This window comes from Raphanus sativus, chromosome 7 (assembly GCF_000801105.2).
Source record: "Raphanus sativus cultivar WK10039 chromosome 7, ASM80110v3, whole genome shotgun sequence".
Classification (NCBI taxonomy): Eukaryota; Viridiplantae; Streptophyta; class Magnoliopsida; order Brassicales; family Brassicaceae; genus Raphanus; species Raphanus sativus.
In genome coordinates, this window is record NC_079517.1 from 17734778 (window position 1) to 17760119 (window position 25342).

Below are 25342 nucleotides of genomic sequence, written 5' to 3' on the forward strand. Positions count from 1 at the left end.
TTTAGATATTCTTTCTTGTCATAGTGACTTCATATAATCCACTAGAAGAAACAACGAAAGAAACTAACAAAATAAAATAATTAAATTGTAAAGATGGCCCAAAGTCAAAATATAAAAAACCATATAAGTTTGTGTGTATTTTCACCAGTCGGCTGCTTAACTCTGTACATTTGCTCAGCCCACGGCATGATCTGAATCCTTTCATTCAATCCAATGTCGAGAACATGAAAATGATTGCTACTATGTATAAGAATAACTTTCTTATTGATTTTAGGTTAAACTCACTCAAAACCTCTCAATCTCGGTTACATCCCTGTCATCACTCTATGGGTTTATATATTAAGCTAAACAGATAATCTAATCATAACAATAAAGATACTGAAAGTGTAGTAGATAACTCCTAAAACAACTCTGATATCTTTATCTTCAAACTCGGATAGACTAGAATCTTCTTTAGCTTAAGTCGCAAGTCTTCACTCTTGAACTGTCTTCTTCAAGTTTAGATCAACATTCTCCCCTGTAAGCTTGATCTTGACTTGAGCCAAATCAGTAACCCCAATGAACTTCCTCATCTATGTGAACTTGACTTTGCCGAGGGCCTTTGTGAGGATGTCCGCCTTTTGTCTGCTTCCAGCTACGTGCTCAACATCAACTAGTCCTTTCTCAACACACTCACGGATGAAATGATATCTCCTGTGAATGTGTTTGCTTCGTCCATGGAAAACCGGGTTCTTAGTGAGTGATATTGCCGACTTGTTATCCACTCGAATGATCACTTTCTCCCCTGTTTTTCCTGTGATCTCACTCAGTAAATCCCCAAGCCAGATCACCTGTTTGGCTGTCTCTGTGGCAGCCATGAACTCCGCTTCACATGAGGATAAAGTGACAGTCTCCTGCTTCTGTGAGCACAAGGTGATGGGGCTATCTCCAAAATAGAAAATGTGCCCTGTCACACTCCTTCCATCGTCAACATCTATGTTCAGAGAGCTATCACTATAACTTACGACTGCAGGCAGCTTGCTGGTGCGACTGTAGGTAAGTCCATAGGTGGAGGTGCCTCTTAAGTATCTCAGAACATGTGTTAGAGCTGCGTCATGCGACTCCTTAGGCTCAAGCATGTACCTACTTAACACCCCTATGCTGTAGGAGAGGTCAGGACGAGTGTGAATGAGGTAGCGTAAACACCCAATAGTTCTTCTATACCTCTTCTCATCAATAGACTTTTCTTTAGGTGCTTTAGATAACTTCAGATTCATCTCCATAGGCACACAACAAGAATTGCATTCACTCATCCCGGTCTTAGACATAATCTTGTTTGCATATCTCTCTTGTCCTAGTGTAATTCCACCGTCATGTTGTACTACCTCAATGCCCAAATAGCAAGTCAACTTTCCCAAATCACTCATTTCGAACTTAGTCTCCATTTCACTCTTGAACTCCATGATCATATCAAAGTCTGAACCCGTAACAAGCAAATCGTCCACGTAGACAGCTACAATGAGAAGATGACTGTTTCTGACTCGTTGGTATAAGGAAGCTTATTTTGAGCACCGCGTGAACTTCAGCTCTTTAAGTATCTCATTCAACTTCTCGTTCCAAGCTCTAGGAGCTTGCTTTAGCCCGTACAGAGCCTTGGAAAGTTTATACACCTTTTCCTCACTTCCCTTTACCACGAACCCTTGAGGCTGTTGAACATAAACCTCCTCCTTTAGATTCCCGTGAAGAAATGCAGTTTTCACGTCAAGATGGTGAACCTCCCACCTGTTTGATGCTGCCAAGGCAATGATGAGTCTTATGGTCTCTATCCTTGTGACAGGAGCAAACACTTCATCGTAATCAATCCCGTGTCTCTGTATGTACCCTTTGGCAACTAGTCTTGCCTTGTACTTGTTCACACTTCCGTCTGGGTTACGCTTAACTTTGAAAACCCATTTGAGTCCAATTGCCTTTGCCCCTGCAGGTAAGTCAACTAAGACCCAAGTCTGATTCTTTTCAATAGTAGCAATCATTTTCATGTTCTCGACACTTGGTATCAGAGCCTAGGATTGAGAACACGATGAGGGATCTGACGATTGCTACTATGCATAAGGATAACTCTCTTATTGCTTTTAGGTTAAACTCACTCAAAACCTCTCAATCTCGGTTACATCCATATCATCACTCGATGGGTTTATATATTAAGCTAAATAGAGAATCTAATCATAACAATAAAGATACTGCAAGTGTAGTAGATAACTCCTAAAACAACTCTGATATCTTTATCTTCAAACTCGGATATACTAGAATCTTCTTTAGCTTAAGTCGCAAGTCTTCACTCTTGAACTGTCTTCTTCAAGCTTAGTTCAACACCCAAAGCCTCTCTCCGACTTACACTGTCTTTTACCAAAGAGTTAACCCATGAAACATTTGGCTTGTTTCTATAATCTCTTTCTGCATTGTTATTATTGTTATGGATTCCAGAGGAAACACTTCTTCTCATCTTATTCAGCTTATTTATTCGCATTCTCCATTCCAGCTTCCCGCTCGGTTATCTCAAATCCAAAAGATTCAGTGTGGGAGGGGGGGGGGTGCTGCTTGAAAATCTGAACCTCCATTGTCGCAGTGTGAACAACACGAACTGAACCTTCTCCATGTCCTTAATCGTCCTCCATAAATCCTTCAAGAACCCTAGATTCTCTTTTACAATTGCATAAATCGATGTCGATGAACCCTAGACACTTAATTCAACTCCGTCAGTGGCGATGAGCCATAACCCCCAATTTTGTTTGACCCGAAAAAGAAGAGGCGATCTCGGGTTAAAAATATATCGGAGTATTTGAGTCGGGTTAAGCTTTAATTAGATTAGTTACTGGGCAATCAATTTTTTAATCGCGAATTTGAGTCACTAAACACTATTTGGATAATATGTTTAAAATTGTGAAAATTGATCAATTTATTTGTTTTTTTAATGTTTGGAATTAAAAATGATTTTATAAGACTGCGTCAAAATCGGCTAGTAATAAAAATTCAAAAAAACAACACCAGTAAGCATCATAGGGTAATCCCATACAAACATGGGAAAATACTAATCCAAAGATCAAGAGAGTCATGAGTTTGTGAGACACCAAACAAGAATAATGGAGTTGCTTGTCAACATCTCTTGTGATGAGTTTCACCTACGACTCAGACGGAAATAACTGTCTCAAACAAGTAGGCTCCTTGCTTGCTACATACGACTGATGAACATAGCAAACCAAGATACATCTTCCTACTCGCCAAATGATGAAAATCCACCTCTCTATCACCAAAACTCAGTGCTTCATAATCCGGCAAGCTAAGACCAGTTGATGATCTTCATAAAACTTCCGAATGCGGCGAAGTCGGACAACATGGGACACAACCAATTGACGCCTAGATAGAAAGCACCAAGAAACAGGGAACAAGGTCTAACCCCTCTGACAAGAACCAAACCGTGAGCAAACTGAACACAGATGACAAGTAGACCGGGAAGCGCCACCAGTGAATTGTGAACCAAACTTAAAAAACAAGAAACTGAAATAAACTACCATCAAAAAGGCCTAAACATTGATGAAGGACAACGAAGAAACTAAAGCCGGTTCGTAGAACAAGGTAATAAACTATCCCGTTGCCAAAGAAATTAAGCTACCCAACAAAAAACTGTAAATACCAACAAAACTCAACCATGTCACATATTAAGCCAATCCCATAAGAGGAGTTTGTGCGTTTGGGGGTTTTTTGTTTCATGAGACTGTGTTCTCTTTGGAACGTATAAGCAGTGGCGGAGGTAGGAAATAATTTTAGAGGGGTCAAATTCAAAATTAGCATATGTTATAGGGGTCATTTAGCTAAAGTTTACAAGATTTATCTAATTTTTAAAGAATTATACATGTAAAAAATATTTTTATAAAAAGTTCACATGGGTCAATTGACCCAGGTGCCAATAGTGTAGTTCCGCCACTGCGTATAAGTAGGGAACATATTTGTTTCATTAGACTGTGTTCTCTTTGGAACGTATTTGTTTAGGGAAACAATTGATGAAAAGTCTGGATGGAAAAATTGTTGGTTTAAGTAGTTCAGGGAGCCAATCGACGTCATATACACGACAATATATGTTGAAAATATATATTGACAAAAAAAGTAATACTAAAATTGCTCAGTCAATGTAAGTTTGGTATTTATTAGAATTAGTGAAGAGTTTGTATTTCTTTTGGCAAAAAATGAATAAGTTTGGTATTTAAATGACTGTTTACTCTAATTACTATTGAAATATTTAGTTTTTTTTTTCATTTATAGAAAATAATAACAAGAGAAGTTCTCCTAAGTTGATAATTCACTATACTAGCTGCATTGGACCAGGAACATAGTTCCCAACTTCTCATGCGACGTGAAGTTACATTAATTCATCTTCTGGTGGTGGCTTACTCACTATTTCAATTAGATCTCAAAAGAGTTCCTGAACTGATCAGTGAACCACCAAGTGGGCAGTTTATGTTGGTTCCTTCATACATGTCCAGTACCGGCTATGGGCAGAAAGCTAGGCATGGGCGTTCGGTCGGGTTTGGACCGGTTCTTTTAGGATCCGGATCTTTCGGATCCTACATATTTAGACCCAATAGGTACTTCTAAATTTTTGGTTCGGATTTGGGTCGGTTCTTCTCGGGTCCGGATTGGTTCGGGTCTATAACTAAACTACTTGTAAAATATCCATAATTTTTTGGGTTCATATCGGGTCCGGATCGGGTTCAGGTATTTAGGGTCTAAAAGATAAGAAATACACAAATTCCATCAAATTTAGTCAAAATAAGTCAAGTATATTTAAAATTTTACAAAATAACTTAAGAAATAAAACATTTTTAAATTCTGAATTTTATATTTAAACCTTCATATTACTTGAAAATATTACAAAAATAATAACAAAGATTATTAAGAAAAAAATATTCCAACTAAAACATGAAAAAAATATAGAAAATAGAACACAACAAAATATAATTTTGGATATTCATGTTTTTAAGCCGTATATGAATCTGTTCTTATCTGGTCGGATTTATCCGGATCAGTTTTTTTCGGGTCCAGATCTATTCAGACCGTTTATTTCCGGCTAGAAAAATTTTGGATCCAATATGTAATTATAAATTTTCAGATCAGTTCCGGTTCGGCTATTTTTGTGTCGGTTCCGTTTCGGATTTTTGAATCGAGGTTAAAATGTCCAAGCCTAGCTAGCAGAAGCAATGGAAGCATCCGGCCTCTTATAACATATACATAATTTTCGGCCGTTGTTTACACGTTCTAAGTAGTTCAAATGGTTAAACTAGCTGGTAAATTAACTAAAAGTAGTAGGTTCGAATCTTATTGCCAGTTCTTTTTTCTGTTGAGCTTCCTGCTCTTTTTTTTTGGGTTTTTCACGGCCGGGCCTATACATGTCTAGACCTATACATGTCCCTTGAATACCAGTTTTCTATATGCATCAACCGGAAGGCCAGTGCCGGTCCGTAGCGGAAGCTACCTAAGAGACCGATTGGGGCACAATGATGTATATATATTTTTTTCATTATACACTTAAATGGAATAATTTTTCTTACATGAAACATAACTTTTTTTTTTCATTTTGCCTTAGGGTCATTAATTTTTTTAACAATGTTTGGACCGGTGCTGCGGAGGGCTTTATAAGATCACAGATAAGCTACTACTTCATCACCCATCAACCATAAGGATGCTCTATAAAATCACAAACTAACCAAACTATATCTTGTTAATTCATTTTGAAAAAAATGAAATAAGCTTCCATAAACCCGGTTCAGAGGTAAGACAAATATGTCTTTTTCTGTCTGAGATGATCATTGTAGATTTGGGATTAGAGAGAGAGAGAGAGCGACTGAACATTATAAGTTGCAAGTATGTGCTCGTGTGTGTTTGTGCGCGTGTGTCACAACTACATACTAGCAATGAGTGGATCAAATTCAGTTCAGCAAATGCGATAGAAATTTTTGTTTCGTGGATGGTTTGAATTAGTCAAGTTTGACAGATTGGGACCCTTTACAAAATTAAATCAAACATCTCAAGTTGGTTCAATTCTTTCCCCCTAAATACTCGAAATTTTGAAATGGTTTGTAAGCAAAATGGGAGTTGACCCGAATTTAAATCAGACCAAACCGGAAAAGTCATGTTAAAGGAAAAGTGTACATGGAGAAAAGGACAAAATGAAATCTGTATTTTTCCTATTGGCTATATTTGTCTACGAACTGATTATTTTAGGTTAAAAATATTTCAAATAAAGTATAAATGGATTTGAGTGACCTTTGAAACGATGAGAAGCTAATAAAACTGGATATATAACTTTTTCATCAACGTTATTAGCTTCTGAAGCATAATTTATACTCAGTCTGTTTCAGGAAAAAATGTTATTTTCATATACATACAAATTTTAACAATTGTTAAAATACATTATTTCCTAATAAATTATACTTATTTAGTTAAAATTATTTAAAATAAATAAATTATTTATAAGATAAATATATATATATATATATACATCTTTATATGACAAAATTTTTAAATAACACTCTATAAAAAAAAAATATATATATATATATATATATATATATATATTTGTCTTTCAAAGCACACAAATATAGTTTGAAAATGTTTGCTATATTACTCTAAAGTATTTCATAAAATTATATTTGGGATATGTGTGTTTGAATCAAGATGATAGTTAAGAAGAAAAGTACTTTATTTTTTTTTAATACTAAATAAAAATTCAATGGAGTTATTGTTTATTAAGATTTAGAAATCTAAGATAAATTATGTACATTATTAGAATAATGATTTGACTTTTTATATTAACAAAATTTGATATGATTTTAGTTATATGAATTTATTGATGATTTCACAATAACTTAATAAATTTAGAAAAATCTAAAATATAAAGATATACATTGAAAAGAAATATAAGAATTTATAAAAAAGTAACTAAAATTCAATTGATATGTTATTAAACTTACAATTTTATATAAATTTCTAAATCATACTCTTATACTAGTAAGTAACAAGAATATTATTGAACAAAAAAAAGGATTATAAAGAGGGGAAATTTGGACTCATGTCCATTGTAGGATATAAACTAAAGAAATGCACATAGCAATCTAATGGCTATGATATAATACATATTATGATGAATTTAGACAAAAATGTCCTTTTCTGCGCGTGAAAGATGAACGATGTCTTTTCTTTTTTTTTTTCCCTTTTGTAACCAAAAATTATTTTCACTTCACTTCTTTTTGCATACGATGGAAACGAGAAATTTGGAGAAGAGAGGGCGATTGTGCGTCGGCGGTTGGAAAAGAAAAATGATACACTTCTTTAAAAAGATGAAGAAAAAGAAAAGTCAGGTTAACAGAGGCTCTTGCAATTTCTTTAAGAAGATGAAGAATAATTCGATGGATTGAATTAGGGAAGATGAACAGTATCATGCTTCATATGTTCCATACTATTTTACTTTACAGTATAGTATGATACATTTTTTTTTCTTTTTTTTTTTGCAATTTGTATCTCCTTCTTTACCTTCTAATTCTTCTTACTCACTAATTCATCAGTTACACTGTTTTGTCCTCCAACATCGCCGCAACTCATCATCTCTCTCTGTACATAAATTTTTTTTAGAGAATTTCATATATACAAAGTTTGTGGTGTGTCGAGTATTCCATACCATAATATGTATAGCATAGTCACGTAATAGATAAGAGTTTGGGTTTAGGGTATATGGTTTGGGTTTAGAGTTTGGGTTTATGGTATATGGTTTGGGTTTAGGGTATATGGTTTGGGTTTAGGGTATATTGTTTGGGTTTATGGTTCAAAATTTGGGTTTAGGGTTTGTGTTTAGGGTTTAGGGTATATTGTTTGGGTTTAGGGTTTGTGTTTAGGGTTTAGGGTATATGGTTTGGGTGGAAATTTTAGAGAATTTCATATATACAAAGTTTGTGGTGTGTCGAGTATTCCATACCATAATATATATAGCATAGTCACGTAATAGATAAGAGTTTGGGTTTAGGGTATATGGTTTGGGTTTAGAGTTTGGATTTAGGGTATATGGTTTGGGTTTAGGGTTTAGGGTATATGGTTTGGGTTTAGGGTATATGGTTTGGGTTTAGAGTTTGGGTTTAGGGTATATGCTTTGGGTTTAAGGTATATGGTTTGGGTTTATGGTTCAAAATTTGGGTTTAGGGTTTGTGTTTAGGGTTTAGGGTATATTGTTTAGGGTTTAGGGTATATTGTTTGGGTTTAGGGTTTGTGTTTGGGGTTTAGGGTATATGGTTTGGGTGGAAATTTTAGAGAATTTCATATATACAAAGTTTGTGGTGTGTCGAGTATTCCATACCATGTATAGCATAGTCACGTAATAGATAAGAGTTTGGGTTTAGGGTATATGGTTTGGGTTTAGAGTTTGGGTTTAGGGTATTTTGTTTGGGTTTAGGGCTTAGGGTATATGTTTTGGGTTTAGGCTTAGGGTATATGTTTTGGGTTTAGAGTTTGAGTTTAGGGTATATGGTTTGGGTTTATGGTTCAAAATTTGGGTTTAGGGTTTGTGTTTAGGGTTTAGGGTTCAAAATTAGGGTTTAGGGTTTGTGTTTAGGGTTTAGGGTATATGGTTTGGGTGGAAATTTTAGAGAATTTCATATATACAAAGTTTGTGGTGTGTCGAGTATTCTATACCATAATATGTATAGCATAGTCACGTAACAGGTAAGAGTTTGGGTTTTGGGTTTACAGTTTGGGTTTAGGGTATATGGTTTGGGTTTAGGGTTTAGGGTATATGGTTTGGGTTTAGAGTTTGGGTTTAGGGTATATGGTTTGGGTTTATGGTTCAAAATTTGGGTTTTGGGTTTGTGTCTAGGGTTTAAGGTATATTATTTGGGTTTAGGGTTTAAAATTTGGGTTTAGGGTTTAGGGTATATGGTTTATGGTTTAGGGTTTGGGTTTTAGATTTAGGGTTTAGGGTATATGGTTTTAATTAGGGTTTAGGGTATATAGTTTGGGTTTAAGGTTTAGTGTTTGGGTTTAAGATTTGAGATTTGGGGTAGGATATATGGATTTGTGTTTGTTTGTATTTGCCTCTCTCTCTCTCTCCCTCCCCCTCCCTCTCTCTCTCGTGCTCTCTCCCTCCCCCTCTCTTCCTCTCGTGCTATCTCCTTCGTGCTTGTTCTTTCTCTCTTTTTACAAACACTTAAACATTATATTTCTTGGCAAATGTTGAATGACTGTATAGGTAAGAACAACTATGATACTATAACTTTTATAATATAGTATAGCTTACTAATACTCCTCACAACATTTTGTTTATTGTCGGATCTCTTATAGCACTTTTCTCCATCCATTTCCAAATTGGATCCGCTTCTCTTTTGTTACAAAAACTACTATACACCACTTGAAACTTGTGCAATAAGAGATAGGGAATTTAAATATATTGTAATTAGAAACCATTTGTGACCATTCTACATTGAATATGGTATAGTCTACTGTTCACACAACACCTATGGAACTTTAACGATAAGTACATGGAAATGAGTTCATATTTTTCTTCTAATACCATACTACATATAATATAGTATAGTATAATGTTTACGTTAGAGTTATTCACACGCGCACGCGCCTAGAGGGAGAGAACGGGAAAAAATGAACTTTAATTGTTCCATCCGTTGTCATTTACTGTAGCATGGCCATATTTTCAATTCTTTGTCCACTTATGAATATTCAGCAAAATCACCCTATAAAGAGTTCCAAAATGGGCAAGTGGGACGCGTGCATCGTATCATTAAATGTCCTTTTCAAACTTCTCTCATCAAACCATCGCCATAGACACATAACATACACCTCTCTCTCTCTCTTTCTCTAATTAAAAGAATTAAATAAAAACAACATTGGAGAGAAAGAAAGAAGAGAGGAACAAAATCAAAGGAAGGAAGGAAGGAGAGGAAACCCAAAAGCTTCCTTTCTTCTTCATCATCATCTTAGATTCCAACTTCCATCCACCGATTGATTATTCATGGCTGAGTTGACTCAGGCGGAAGTTGTTTACTCTCGTCGGTCGCTTCAACTGTGGAAGACTCTGGTGAACTGCCTGGCCTTCTTCTACCAGATCTTCCTCCAGATCCTCCGCGCCGTCGGATACCATCCCCTCCTCTCTTCCTCCGCTTCCGATGGTTTCAAACCCTTACGGAACATCGAACTGCTCGAAACGGCGTCGGATTCTCCCACCTCCGTGGAAATCGAGTCCTCCTCAATCCAAGTCCAACACAGCCAGAGACTCAAGGTATGCTTTGAATTCTTCTTCTTCGTCGTTATCAATTGGTCAAACTCATCTCTACAGTTTGTTTGATTTATTGACATTAATAATAGAGTGGTATGTTGTCTTGGACTCTTTAACTGGAAATGAACGTTGGTGGTCTTTTGATTTGGGGTTCGGTTTAGATATTGGTTAAAGGAGTAACCAACAAAGAGTTGATCTAGTAGCTAAAACTCTGAGATTACCTAGTTGGGGGTTTAAGAGATCATATTCATAGTTTCAATTCCCGTTTCCAGATGTCTCATCTTCAAATAACTTTTCTGAGTCTCGTCCTAAAATAGTAGTTTGAGAAGTGAATATGTGTGTGTTTGTAGGTAGTTCTTGACTTGGACGAGACGTTAGTCTGTGCATATGAGACTTCTACTCTACCTCCTGCTTTGCGTAATCAAGCCATTGACGCTGGATTAAACTGGTTCGAGTTGGAGTGTTTCTCATCTGACAAGGTTCTTGCTTCCTTCCACCGACTTGTCTTCTTCTGGTTGACTTACCACCGTTTTATGACCCACTCTTTTTGTCTTGAAGGAAGTTAATGGGAAACCTAAGATCAATTACGTCACTGTCTTTGAACGTCCAGGACTGCACGAGTTCTTAGAGCAACTTAGCCACTTTGCAGATCTTGTTCTCTTTACCGCTGGTCTTGAAGGTCTCTTTTTTGATTTCAAATGCATGCATTACTCAATATATGAGTTGAACAATCATGTTTGTTTCTTGCAGGGTATGCGAGACCACTTGTGGACAGGATTGATACCAGGAAAGTACTCACCAACCGACTTTATCGACCTTCAACTGTCAGCACGTAAGTTAATACTGAACTAAGGTTTACTCTCTCTGTTTTTATGCTTTCGAGAACCGGTTTGTGGTTAGGTTATTTGAGGTTTTTGTATATTGTTTTTCGATTTCTAATCAGGCAATACCGAGATCATGTGAAGGATCTGTTAAGCACATCAAAGAACATGTCAAGGACAGTGATTGTTGACAACAATCCTTTCAGCTTTTTATTGCAACCATCAAATGGGATTCCATGTGTTGCGTTTTCCGCAGGGCAGCCAAATGACACTCAGGTCTTATATTAGTTTTTAATTCTCTCCTCTCATGCATCTATATAACCCTTTAGATTCATTCTCGAGACTAATCGGAAATTTATCAACACATGAAGCTTTTGGATGTTATACTTCCACTTCTCAAGCAACTTTCAGAGGAAGAAGATGTAAGACCGACACTTTATGATCGGTTCCACATGCCTGAATGGTTTGAGAAGCAAGGCATACCACCTTCGTGCTGGAACCCTTAGATACTAGTGGAAATATATATATATATCAGAAACTCTTTGGTCCACAAAAAAAGGCGAAGGACTGGGTTGGATCAGTAAACGTGAGGAGAAGGAAGACACAGAAGCTACCATTCCTATTATTGTTTATATTTTATGGTAGAGATTCCTTTTAAAAGATAAATATCTGTTACACATTCATGGTTTCATGTGATTTTCTGTAGCTTTCTTTGTACCATTGGTTAATAATCAAAGCATTTTTATTTTTTTTTCTTTCTTTTTTTGGTTGTTTTTTTTGCTGAAATTATGGTTGAAACCGACCTAGAAACTAGGTTTACCAAATGAACAATTTCAATTTATTAGGAGTCGAGGGCTACCAAATTAAGGAACTGTTAATGATCCCGTACAGAACAACAAACCACATGATTCATTGGAATAACTAATAGCTAAAATTAAAATCTTAGGAAACGAATCCAGTCAAATTCCATTGCACTTACCTTCCATTAATGATGTAGATACCATCTGCATCAGATTTTGGCCAAAGATTTAATTCTATGACCCTGACACCTTTCTTCAGTACTTCACTGCAGTCACTGCTCAGCTGATTACCAGTTAACTTTTTTTGCAAATTAATACTCCTTTCGTTTCTCAATAAGTGTCGTTTTGACATTTTTCACACAGATTAAAAAAGTTGTTGAAATATACGTAAGTTGTAATTAATTGTACCTCTTTGACCAATAGTATTTAAGATAAATAAAATTATTTATAAAATCAATGCAGTTTGTAATTAATTTTCAGCTGAAAGTTAGTATAATTTGCATTGGAATGGTAAAGTGACACTCTTTGTATAACAAGAAAATTGTGTAACAAGAAAATGAGCTTAGAATGACACTTATTATGAAACAGAGGGAGTACTTAGATAAGTTTGTTTGGCTCTTGCCTTTTGTTTTAATACTTACTGTAATTGATAAGAGAGTATAAGTTCGTTTCTTGCTCTAACAAGCTAGGAAATGGAATCCAATTTGATGGCTACAATGTAAATTGGAAAAGATATAAACAAGACTGAATTTGAAACATAAAAGATCATACATATAAAAATAAAAGATAAGCACCATATAAAAGAAATAACATAAAATTAAATTTACAAAGATAATTGCTTAATAATCCAGTAAACCACCTCCAGATTTATTCAGAAAAATCAAAGATAAAAAGCTCATTTTTTTTACTTTGAAATGCATTAGTTGACAATTTGTGGGGAAATTATACTAACTCTAATGAATAATTTAAGTTGATGTATTATTCTTTTTAACTATGTAATGTAATAATATTTTTTCTTTTTAAACCTTACCGAGTAATTTTATTTATATAATAAAACTTTAATTGTGGTTAATATTATATTTAATAGAATTGTTACAAACTGAAAATGGAGTGCTTTGCAAATAGTATAAATGAAAGGTGATATTACTAATTTTAAATTATACTAGATTATGACCCACTCTTAAAAAGGGGAGTTTCTTTTTTATTTATTTAGAAATTTAATTTTTATATTTGTATTGTTTAACCATATTTGTGTTTTTGTATTATATTTCTTTTAAATAATTAATAAGATGTTTTAATAATTGTATTAAAATAGTTGACCACACCTATATCAATAGGTTATATTCCTGTTTTAATAGTATTGATAAAACATAATATATTAGAAATATTCTATTTTGGAGTAGAAAATAGAATAATATATTGGAGTAAAACTTAACTCCATTTTGGAGTTATTTCATTTTAGAATTGAAGATATAGTAATACATTGGAGATGTTTTTACTTCAAGTAATATATTTTTATTTGTTAATGACTGCATTTTTTACTCTATTGTAAAACTCCATTTTTTCCTATAAAATAGAGTAAAAGTGATTATAGAGTAAAAATGCTCCAAACATACTTTATTTCTTACTCCATAATGGAGTAATAGAACAAACAAAAAATAGATTACTCAATTTATAAAATAAATTTCGTTATGGAATATAGAATATAGTGGAATTGGAGAATTTTTTACTTTATAATCACTTTTACTCAATTTTGAAGAAAAAAATAATAAGGGGTTGGAGATGCCCTAAAACACACACAAAAAAGTTACTCCTCAGGATAGGGCTGGTAGGTATGTTTAAGGTTCTATTGTGTAATGTCATCATGTTTCTGATAGATATTTTCTCGATGTAAATTCGTTAGGTCCAGTTTAAGGTCCTTGACTCTATATTACTGAGGGGACTGACGATGATGGAGGCTTGGACCAGATCTTCGAACCAACTAACTCTGTCTTTATCTTAAAACTATTTGTCCCGGTGAGTTTCATCCACTGGGTCGATTCTAGGTATATGTAAAAGTTTTAGTTCGGCCTAGTAAGCTCGGATGATAGTAATCTGTTTAACAAACGCATTACCTAGAAGTTGCGGATTTTAAAGTATATTTCTTAAATAAAGATCAGATAGATTTTTATTAGCAAATGAGATCATCTTCGACCGCAGTGTACCATATTTTAATTCGAAACTATATTATATACACTCAATAGAAATTAAATAAGTTACGTTTGGAACCGTTGGGCAACATAGTTTGATTTTTTTTGGAACACTTTTTTTAAAACACGGACAACATAGTTTGATAGATTGCATGTTTATCTAAGAAAAAGTCAAGCTCATAAACTCTTGGCCTAGTGGTAATGGAACTCCAGCTGGAGTGTCCGCTTTGGGTTCGAGTCGCCTTGGCCACCTTCCCGCCTATAACCGTACGTGCCCGGATGGAAGGCCTCGTAGGGATTAGTCTGGACTTACCGTCTGGGAACTCCCACGGTTATCAAAAAAAAAAAAAAAAAAAAAGTCAAGCTCATGAAAGGAAGTTCTGGTAGCCTTCCCCTGCTTGCGTTTGAACTGTTTTAGCAGAGATTATCTACAATACTTGAGTTTCTGGCTAAGAGGTGAAAATACATTTTTTATCAAGAAAAAAGCTCATGGAGTAAAAAACACTAATACACATTTTTAACAAGTTTTTGAATTTAACGATCACATACGTAAATGAAGCATTTTAATCGACAAACAAGTCCGCACTTTCAAAGAGTTAAGAGTGGATAGAAAGATCCATACAAACATATCAAATTTACAGACGTGTGTAAATATATTCTTTCCTTTTATTTTATAGTATAAGAGAACAAAGAGAAGTGGAAGAAAGATGCCTTCGGCTTCTTATTTCATTGATGAAAATATGGTTTATTACAAACAAAACAAAAAGACAAAAGTGTAATGGTGGATCATTCATTAAAGTAAGCGTAAACAAGACCTCCTACAATGATTCTCTTTCTGTGTGTGTGTCTACCTAATTTAAAATCTATAGTATAGTAAACAACTGCCAATTCATTGGAGCTGTCTTAGATAGTGTCACATGGAAAAGCATAGTGTTATATTAAGTCACATTCGTTATCTGTTCTTCCCTCCTTTACAGATTATCCTTTGGACCTTTCTGTAACCGAAACATACAATTAACAACATTATCAACACGCATATTCTCAAATTGGTTATACATCCACTATATATGTGACTCACAGACACCGAAAATGATAGAAACCAAAGCAACTTTAGTATTTAACGATCAAGTTATTAGTATATGCAAGTTGGTGGTCCGAATTATATGGAAACAATAGTATATAAAAACGATGAGGTGGGTTTTGTTACCTGATACTTGTGGGGAGAAAACAAAGCCCAGAAGATGTTGCATCTGATGCGCATATTTATATACATATATCTGTGTTGTAAGTACAAGTGTTGATAGTCTTCTAATATTAGCTATTTGGGTCTCTCTTGTAGAAGGATCTTCTGGTATCTGGGAAACACATTTTTACAAGCTGAAACCTGCCATTAGATTACCACAAACCCAAGAATTAAAACCTTAAATTATAGGAGTATTAATTAGTCACAGTTCATTAACCATGAGGCGTGTCTTAAGTTAGGTGTTAGTGACACTGTCATAGCCTAGTAGATTAGTAAAGCAATCCATCATTATTCACCTCACACGGTTCCCACTCGGAAACATATTCATTTAGAAAAATGTGATTTATTCTTTTGAGGGCCCTATTAATCCTACTTATTCGTCACTATCTATTTTTAAGTAAATTATTTTAAACGTAAAATGTTGTTAATCAAAATACAAATTTTTTTTTGGTTGGGAGTGAAAATTCAAACCTTCTAATTGACTAGTCATTTTCCAAACTATAAACGACATATAAACTTCAAACACCCTTAGTGCCCAAAAATGTATAAATTAATATCTAATTTCACATGCCATTTCTGACCAGTCTGAATTTTATAAGTGGTAGAAGAAGAGCATCTCAGATATTTTTTTAAACACAGTACAAAATTTATAACTTAAAACTACTAATGTTTCTGTAAGGGTAAAATTATTTAAATAAAATCGAATGATAAAAGAAAAATCAAAAGTTTAAAGAAACATACGGATTCGATGTCGATCTTGAAGACTAAAAGCTTTCTTCTCTCTCTACAACTCGTTCTATAGGCCACAACGATATGACCGATGGCTAAGACCCACGAACACACAAACAGAGCCGCTTCCTCTATTCTGAACCTTCCTCCGCCTCCGCCGTCTCTGATCACTGGCTCGGCAAACACAACAGCTGCCTTAAAAGACACGTAGAACAATGACAAAATCGAGCAGATCGTAGTTATTGTCAGATATGGACCCTTTGATAGCTTCGGTCCGTCGCAGAGCCCGTAAACACCTGTCATAAAAAAAACATATAAAACACACAAATATTAAGAACAGAGCTATGAATTTTTCATAAAAGAAGCTTGTGGGTTTACTTACAGAGTATTATGACAGATCTAATGATGGAGATGAGTGGAATATCGATGAGGGAGTATCTGAAATCGTAGTTGCTTATATGAGAAGAAACAGTCGCCGGAGAAAGACGAAGGAGAGATGAGAAGGAAGAGAGGATGATAGAGGGGAGGACGGCGTCTGCGACGGAGAGGAAGATAGGAGCAGAGAAGAGGATGAAAGAGAGGAACATAGTGAAGAGAACGAAGATGGTCTTGATGCATCTCCAAAGAGAAGATGAGTATCTTCTTGTTTTGCTGATCTCTTCTTTGCTAATCAGACCCATCTTTTTATTTTCTTCTCTTTTGTGTTTTTTGGTTATTTACAGAGGGTCTGTTTGATGCAAGTGTGATTTTTTCTTGGGAGAGGTTTTTGCAGAGAGGGTTTTTAAAAGGGTCGAAGAAAATAAAAAATTGACAATGCTGACGATAATGCTGATGTGTAATTTGTGTCTTAAATAAATACTTCTGACCATAATAATGACATTTTTGTTGAGACTAAACATATGATATGATATTGGTTTGGACGTCTTTCGCAAGGAGATACTAGATCATGACCCGCTCGACTGAGCGGGAGTCATTTTCTTTTATCTTTGTTTTTACTAAATGTTATACATGATCGCCAATGTGTATTAATATAAAATTTTGATAAATAACAATGTGTGTGTTTAATTACTAAATTTGATTTTTAAAATTTATGATAACGTAAAGTAGATTTTTTGGTATTATTTAAAATATATAGTGCTATATATTTTGTATTTTCAATATTTATCATACAAAATTTACATTGGGGTATTATTTCTATGAAAATATGTGTAACATAATATATTTATATATTATATAAACATATGCACACCCGCACGGGTTTTATTTTTAAAATGTATTCTATATTGTTTAGTTTTATGTAATATCGAGTTTGTATAATTCAATTTTGTGTTTAAAGAACAATATCAAAACTGTCTTTCGTATGTAAAAATAATATTTTGCAAGAGTGAGTTGTGTCTTTTTATTGTAACACAAAATTTTATATAAAACTTATGTTTTTTTGTACATTACGAAATTTAATTTTTTTAAATAATTATTACGTAATTTCAAAGTGAATTTTATCTCTGAGGTCTAATATATTTTGTGTGTAATGGTTCAAAGCATTTTCGATATATATTATATTTCAGTTTGGTTTGTTTTTAGTATTATTGTATAAGTATAATACTATACAATATTACTATATTCTATACAATATATGAAGCTATGTGTTATTTGTTTAGAAAGTAGATTATGCCAAACATAGTTATAAGAATAGTCATATCTTTATGTATGTGTCTATGACCTATCTACCTAATGTTATTCGTACTAATAAAATTAATATGGCCAATGAAAGTATACTGATCAATTTAAAATGAATTATATAGGGTAATTATAGAACGATTAATATTTTTACTATTCTTAGTATATATCTTATTTAAATCGACATGTAATAAATGTAAAAATCATATATGGAATATGGACAAAAAGAAGAACTGTATTTAAGGAAATACATCAATGTAAAGTTAGACTATGGTACGTATTATATATAAAGAATGAGACATTTAATTTAAATATATGAGATCCACCTTTAAAAATCCACCTAGAAGAAGTTGTAATGTTCATGTTTTAATAAGATAGATTATTCTCGAAGAAGATTTTATTTTAATGAAATTATATTAAAAATTACACCAAGATATAACAATCCGAAAACAAACTCTCACACAAAATTACACAATTTAACCTTTTCCTATTTAATTTCTTTCAATCCATATCTCGGGCGCATTTTTCGCTAAACGGAATCTAGTATCTCTGAGTATCAATTACCGTTTTCGACTTTTGACAGTAATCACGGGAAGAAGAGATTGACCTCGTTTCCTCGGATGCAAGGATCTTCCTGTACCATCTCCGGAGTAGCTAGTTCTTGATGAATTCATCTAAGTTTGTATCGTAACCATGCATCCTTGAAGCACAAACTAAAAGCGGAGAAAAGGTTCCGGACATCACCTAAGATCCAAGAACGCAAGCTGTACACAATCACCACCATCACAGTGCACAATACAGAAACGGGTTGAAACCATCGCCACTTCCGAACCTGAATCCTTGAAACCTGCACAATAATCCTAGCTACACCACCACACAAGCTGAACAAATGTGATGTTGGGATGTGAGCTTAGGACAAGCGAGACACCATGACAGTCAAAAACTAAACGAGAACCATCACAACGCTTGATGCCTTTGAGAACCAAAGAAACATAGACTGTGCTGTCAAAGAATGCCACATGTGTCAATGGAGGCAAAAACAATCTTAAACCGAGGAGAAACTCCGAAACAAAAGCCGCCACCTTGAACTCGGAGGAGCAGGTAAGGAAGCCGAGTAGTGAAAATTTGTACGAGAGGAGTCACCGCGAATGGCCTACCAAGAAGCCATAGACGACGCCAGTCGAACCAACTCGCTGCGACCACACGAATCGAGACTGAGCCAGTCACCATCACCGCCTATGTAACCAGCTCACGACTTGTCACCATGGTAGAGAGACCCACCGGAGCACTCGTGACTACAGAGCAGTAGAAGCCGGAACTTGACGACACTGCAAAACGCCAAGAGACTATTCACCATAGCCGCCTGAGCCATAAAAAGGACCCACAGACCACCGTTGACCCATAAGGGAGGTCCAAACCGTTGTTCCCACACACACTTACGATGAAATCCGGAAGAGACTAAGAGTTCAAAATCAATCTACTAACTGGGCCCAAAAGCCGACTGCCGCTGCGAACCACCATCCTACATTCTCACCATGAATCCAGAAAAAGAAGAGTCGCCGCCGTACAAAACTCCTCTCGAGCAGAGTCCTTCCCGGAATAAAATTTCTGACCCAGATCTGCAAGCATGTTGGAGAGACCAGGGATCGAAACACACGACAAGAGGAAAATGTTAAGCTAGATGGACTTCACACTTAAAACCAATTGGTGATAAGAGGAGTGGCCCATCCACCTTATATATTACTAAATCTCCCTTCCAACTACCGATGTGGGACAACTATGTGTCTAATACGCCCCCTCGAGATGATGGCTCTTTGAGCGTCAATCTCGGAATGCTCGGGCAAGGATCGATGGGCCAACTTTGGACCAGATCGATGTGGATCGGGTTGGATTGTTTGGATCGGGCTCTGATACCATGTTAAGCTAGATGGGCTTCACACTTAAAACCAATTGGTGATAAGAGGAGTGGCCCATCCACCTTATATTACTAAATATCCCTTCCAACTACCGATGTGGAACAACTATGTGTCTAATAGAAAAGACCAAAACGAAAAAATGGGAGTTATAATGATGATGTGCATCTTGAATTATTTAATCACCAAAACCAAACCGGTTTATATTTGGTTTTTAATTAAACTGGATTAGACCCGATTATTCCAGTGAGGGATGTCGCCAGGTTATTCCAGTGAGTGATGTCGCCATTTCGATGAAGCCGACGACCAACAACGAGAATATTACACAAAAGTCAGTCACAAGATCTTTTGATCCCACGATTAACAACCATTGGAAACACCAAATTTTAAACTCCCACGTCCCTGAAACGTCCCCATATCCAACCGTCACGTCCCCATAAAATATTTTCCGTCTCGTCAATGTTGGAAACGTTACCGGGATGTTTCCTAGCCGTCCCCATGAAGTCCCCGTTTCCGAGACGTCCCCGGTACGCGAGACGGCTGCTAAGTGGGCCCCTTGTAGTTGACTAGCCCCGTATCCGTGCAACCTAGCCTCGAGGGGTATCAAAAGTTCTTCTAAACTGGGCTTGCTCTCTTGAGCATCATCGTTTATCTCGATATCATCAACAGTAGATTTCTCTATGGTTATAGGGGCTGATCCAAACGATTCTCTCCCAAGGATCATTTAGACTGCCTTGACCATCTGAGCCCCTTGTAGTTGACTACAAGGTATTAAGTTATTAACAGGACGAAATAAATTAATCAAAATAATAGCCATTGTAGTACCCCTATTCGAGCAACTAAGTTCGTGCTGAAGTGCCTTCAGCTGGAATACACAGAACGCGACGAGAGAGTAACTAAGCAAGACTAACGTCTAACCTCAACGGCGGAGTAAAAAACCTAGAGACTCCCCGCGTCGCCTCTACTAGGATCGGTTTGAATTCGGGAGGGAAAATAAGAACGAGAGACGGTCAACGTTTCTATTAGATTGGTTGAGCAAATGCCACCGATTTGGTTCGCTTTAACCTCAACCGGTTCGGTTGTTTGCTTTTATTCAATTCCAGTTATTGTGGTTAATTAACCGATTCATATTTTTTGGTTCGGTTTAACCTCAGTCGGTTCGCTTTCTGTATTCAATTTCAATTAATGTGGTTTACTGATTCATGTTATTGATTACGCTTTCTGTATTCAATTTCAACACAATCGTCAGTAACTTACGTACGTGTATGTTCCAAGACTAGTCTCTCTTCCATGATAAGAGAAAGAGAGTTTGTTTTCATGTTTTAAGTTTAGTTTTGGACTCTGAGTCTTTTCTTTTTGTTGATCTTCTGCAATGTAAAGATGTTACTGAAATTTACATTAGCTTCCAATCTTGAGAGGGTTTATGACCACGGCGAAGCTAAGGAAGGGTGGACTGGGTGCACATGTAGACGTGGACATGGAGTGGATAGTACCGTAATTTTCGGTATTTGTGATTTGTTTTGTAGTTTATGGATTTTTTATTTGCTTTGAAAAATAAGAATGTCTGATTTTTTGGATATCCGAAAGTTTTACAAATATTTGCGAATATTTATGGATATTTACAAATATCTTGGACATTTTATTCAATACAAGTAAATTTAAAAAAATTGTATAAGTTTGTTTTCAAAAAATATCTTTCGCATAATATAAAATCAAAAATTAAAACTAGTGAAACTATATGTTTTATAAGTTTTCTTAAATTAATTAATTATAAAACATAATTTTATATTTCTTTCTTAATTTAATATTTTATACGTAATTTTATAAATAAAATTATATGTTGAAATAATCTATTCTATTAAAATAGAAACATGACATATTGATAAATGTTATGTCCAATGATGTTTTTTATAAAATTTTAATTATATTATGTCTAACTATGTATTCATTTATTTAAGAGATTATTATATCAAACTAAATTAATATTAAACATAAATATAATTACGAAACAACTCAAATATAAAAATTCAGAAAGATAAAATAAAAAATATATCCGCATTTTCAAAGGCAGACCAAAATTAGGGGTTTCAAAATGAACTATATCTCATGAGTTTTTGCTCAGCTCAGCTCAATGTTGCATAAGCTGGCTCAGCTCAGCTCAATGTTTCATAACACGATCTCTATTTTTAAGTTCATTTAATAAATAATTAATGATAGGATATAAATTAGATCACGAGTTATATGAGCGATCTTTAATGAGCATGAGCTAGCTAACTCATGAGTTTGTTCGTATTTATATTACACACACACACACACACACACACACATATATATATATATATATATATATATATATATATATATACACACACATATATGGATGACTTATATTTCTTATGTAAGAAAATATAGTGTATATATATATGTAAATGTAAAAAAAAAATATCAATATCAATTCTCATATCATATATCAATTAGAATTAAAATGTAAAAAAAAAATATCCCTAAGACTCTCATACGGAATATATCTTTATTATTTGAATAGACGAAAACTTTGAAGATAAATAATCTCAAGACTCTTATGTGGAATAGTTTTTGGATTATTGATTTAGCTTTGATTTAATTTATTATTAGGTATTAGTATTCAATATTAATTTTTGGAATTCTAATGTTTAAATTTTAAAGTATTTTATGAAAATATAAGCTTTTTTTTTTTTATTATTATTTTATAATTTTTTTTATATGTTTGATTGCGATTTAGCTCATTTAACTCATGATCTAGATGATCTAAGTTCGAGTTTATATATTAAATTTCATATAATAAATGAGCTGAGCTGAGGTAACTCATGAATAACTCGAGCTCGCATGAGCTGAACTGAATTGAGCGAGCTTGCTATGAGTTAATGACTTGAGACCAGGTTAATCATGGTATGTGAATAGCGGCTAAAAACCTTGAACTAAAATTTTTTCTTTGATTTGATTAACCAGAATCACCTGAAGATAAAATTTACACTAAAACACTAAAACCCCCAACCAACAAACACTAAAGTACAGTATTTCTCAATTTTATAAAAAAAAATTATCCTTGAATTTAAATTTATTTTATCTATAATAATAATTATTTTTCTTTATTTACATTTAAATTTCTGATTTTATATTAATTTTTGTGAATTTTCTGAATTTTTGGTATTTTATGATTTCTATTACGTTTTTATTATTTTATTATTATTATTATTTTATATTTTATTTATTTTATATTTTTTATGAATAAAATAATAATTTTGTGGTTTTCTTTGACTTTTTATGATTTATTTTGATTTTTTATGAATTTTTACATTTTTATATTTATTTATTAAAAATTTATTTTTTTTTTGGAAAAAACAAACCGATACGTCATCGTTTTTGAACAGTACCGGTTACCATTTTGACTTGATGTACAAGTAAGCCAGATTGAAAGTTTAATATGCCAAATTTGCCAACTTGAATGTTTAAAATGCTAGTGAAATAGTCTCAGAGTTTAAAGTGTAAATGGATGCTACTTTGAAGTTTTTTTATGCGATTTTCCCAAATTTTAAGTACCTTTCGTGTTTTTCTCCTTACATATGATTTAAAAGAATATATATTCAGTTAGCTAGTGTGAGTGATTATATATTATATATATATATATATATATATATATATATATATATATATATATTTATAAAGCTCAAAGAGAAAATTACAAGACAAGACCCATCGGCCCAATTCACATCATTACATCTCGGTTTTAAAATTAAGCCCAAAGTTAAGGATCTAATCTATTGATCCAATAACCACCTACGAGAACCACATACTGGAAACAGTTACCACGCGTCGAGATATGAAAGAATCCTCTGCCACGCGTCGCGCAATCCCTTTGCATAAATGTTTTGAGACGCGCCCAAACGCGCCACCACGTGAGATGTGAATTTGTTGACATGACGTCGCCGGCTTCGCCACTGGACCTGAGGATCTTCTCTTGCTGAAAAGACAGTTTCTCTTTTATCGCCTTTCCCTTTCCCTTCCGATCTTCTTCTTCCAACGGTGAGGAGCGTGCCGCCGTCTCCGGTAAGCTATGACACGAAGAGCTTGAGACCGCCCCACTTAGGATTGACGGTAAAAGCAAACACGATATTACTCCCACATCATCCAGAAGAGAAGTCAGGGTCGGGAATACACCGTAATTGCAAAAAAATGCCGACTAAGATCCGATCTGATGATCGGTTTATTATCTTCTACGGTCCGAGGAAGATAAGCTTGGAGATCATCTCGGGAGATATTGAAGAAACACATCAAAATCGCCTACGCAAACTTCAAAATCCGCAAACAGGAAAATTAAAATCGATCAGAGATGATCGAAAGTATATTACATACAAAAGAGTCGGTGAATTCTATCCCCCTTATGAATGATTAGAATCCGGTAAGAAGGGCTCGAGAGAAAATATTTCTCTCTCTAGAGTAGAGAGATGATTTTGATCATAAATAGTTAGTGGTATATGCTATAATCGTTGTTGTGTCAGTGTCTACCTTATTCAAAATTTTATACTGTATCTTGACAAAACAAACTATATAAACTTAGCCAGTGTGTGTGTGCTATACATATTATGTGGCTAATGCCACGGGCCGGGCGGGCCTGTACGTGTGTGCGTTTCCATTTAAAAAGATGATGTTAGAGTAGAGTATTAACTTATAACTTGTTTTAATGTTCACCGGAGTTAAGGCTGGCCAAAACGTTAACCGTCTCGAATCAAAAAATCTAAATATTCATAACTTTACGAGGCAAATATATAATAAGATGCATATCTGTAAGAAACGATTCAAACCACAAATACTAATATTTTTAGAGATATATTCGATCTGATCCGTTATCTTCATATATATACATATATTATTTATATAAATATTATATTGTATATATTTTTATAGTCTTTTATTTACTTAATTTGTTAAATTATTTATTAAAATATTTTTTTTGTATTTTGTAATAAAATATTATTATTTATATTATTTTGGAATTATTTATTTATTTTTATAATTTTATTTATTTTTACAGATCGAGTCGGATATCCGGTCAAAAATCTAAAAATTTAGATATTCGGATTACCGAATTCTGGGTAAGATCAAAATAAATCGGTTAATGAAGGGGTTAAAATTAATTATAAATGGAATGAAAATCTGTAAAAAACAATTAAAATAGAAAATATTATTTTTTTTCAATTTTAATAGAATAGATAGATAATTTAGGTTTTTTTTTAACGCTGGATATATTATGCTTATTACAAACTATGAGAAATATTACAGACGATTCTACAGCCGACAATTCTACCTGCCTGATGAGGATTCACGTCTGACTGCATCACCTGAGCCGCCTTATCGGATCCATACTAGCTGATACTCCTTGCGCCATGCTGCAGATCTCTTGTAAACCGTTTCTCCATTAATTCGCATAATTCCGCCTTCTCTAAAAATTGAAATCCAGACCTCCTGGTGTAGAAGCATTAATGAACCCTTGGTCAAACCACTGGACCAAAAAAGTTTCCACGATAGATAATTTAGGTTATCAAATAGTATTTATCAGTTAGAACGAATATAGGAAGTGGAATATAGGAAGTAAACGAACCTCAATCGAAGGAAAGAGCACAATATTAG

The 25342-nt window shown here is 34.3% G+C and overlaps 2 protein-coding genes across 3 annotated transcripts; one reads left to right on the forward strand and one right to left on the reverse strand.

The window, feature by feature from the left end:
- The first annotated feature begins 9831 nt into the window (after positions 1 to 9831).
- On the forward strand, positions 9832 to 11878 carry LOC108814450 (uncharacterized). The gene is made up of 6 exons (XM_018587022.2): positions 9832 to 10306; positions 10654 to 10782; positions 10862 to 10982; positions 11054 to 11135; positions 11247 to 11400; positions 11496 to 11878. Exons 1-6 carry the CDS (start codon positions 10040 to 10042, stop codon positions 11628 to 11630), a joined length of 888 nt encoding a protein of 295 aa, XP_018442524.1. The 5' UTR covers positions 9832 to 10039; the 3' UTR covers positions 11631 to 11878.
- Positions 11879 to 14810: 2932 nt separating this feature from the next.
- On the reverse strand, positions 14811 to 16884 carry LOC108814595 (uncharacterized). 2 transcript variants are annotated; one of them, XR_001943672.2, is made up of 4 exons: positions 16468 to 16883; positions 16098 to 16381; positions 15321 to 15497; positions 14811 to 15108 (listed from the first exon to the last, which is right to left on the reverse strand). XR_001943672.2 is itself a non-coding variant. In XM_018587195.2 (3 exons), the coding sequence occupies exons 1-3, from the start codon at positions 16763 to 16765 to the stop codon at positions 15432 to 15434; spliced, it is 648 nt and encodes a 215-aa protein (XP_018442697.1). In that variant the 5' UTR covers positions 16766 to 16884; the 3' UTR covers positions 14811 to 15431. The 2 variants fall into 2 exon arrangements, 1 of the variants encoding a protein (XP_018442697.1); XM_018587195.2 differs by having other exon boundaries at positions 14811 to 15497; positions 16468 to 16884.
- Between the last annotated feature and the right edge of the window lie 8458 nt (positions 16885 to 25342).

Bases quoted from the DNA above. Each gene is read 5' to 3' on its own strand.
- LOC108814595 (XM_018587195.2), bottom strand. From the start codon at position 16,765: ATGGGTCTGATTAGCAAAGAAGAGATCAGCAAAACAAGAAGATACTCA. The intron at 16,382-16,467 runs GTAAGTAAACCC...TTTTTATGACAG, and splicing joins TAGATCTGTCATAATACTCT to GTGTTTACGGGCTCTGCGAC. The intron at 15,498-16,097 runs GTATGTTTCTTT...ATCTAATGGCAG, and splicing joins TCAAGATCGACATCGAATCC to GTTTCAGCTTGTAAAAATGT.
- LOC108814450 (XM_018587022.2), top strand. From the start codon at position 10,040: ATGGCTGAGTTGACTCAGGCGGAAGTTGTTTACTCTCGTCGGTCGCTT. The intron at 11,136-11,246 runs GTAAGTTAATAC...ATTTCTAATCAG, and splicing joins CGACCTTCAACTGTCAGCAC to GCAATACCGAGATCATGTGA. The intron at 11,401-11,495 runs GTCTTATATTAG...CAACACATGAAG, and splicing joins GGCAGCCAAATGACACTCAG to CTTTTGGATGTTATACTTCC.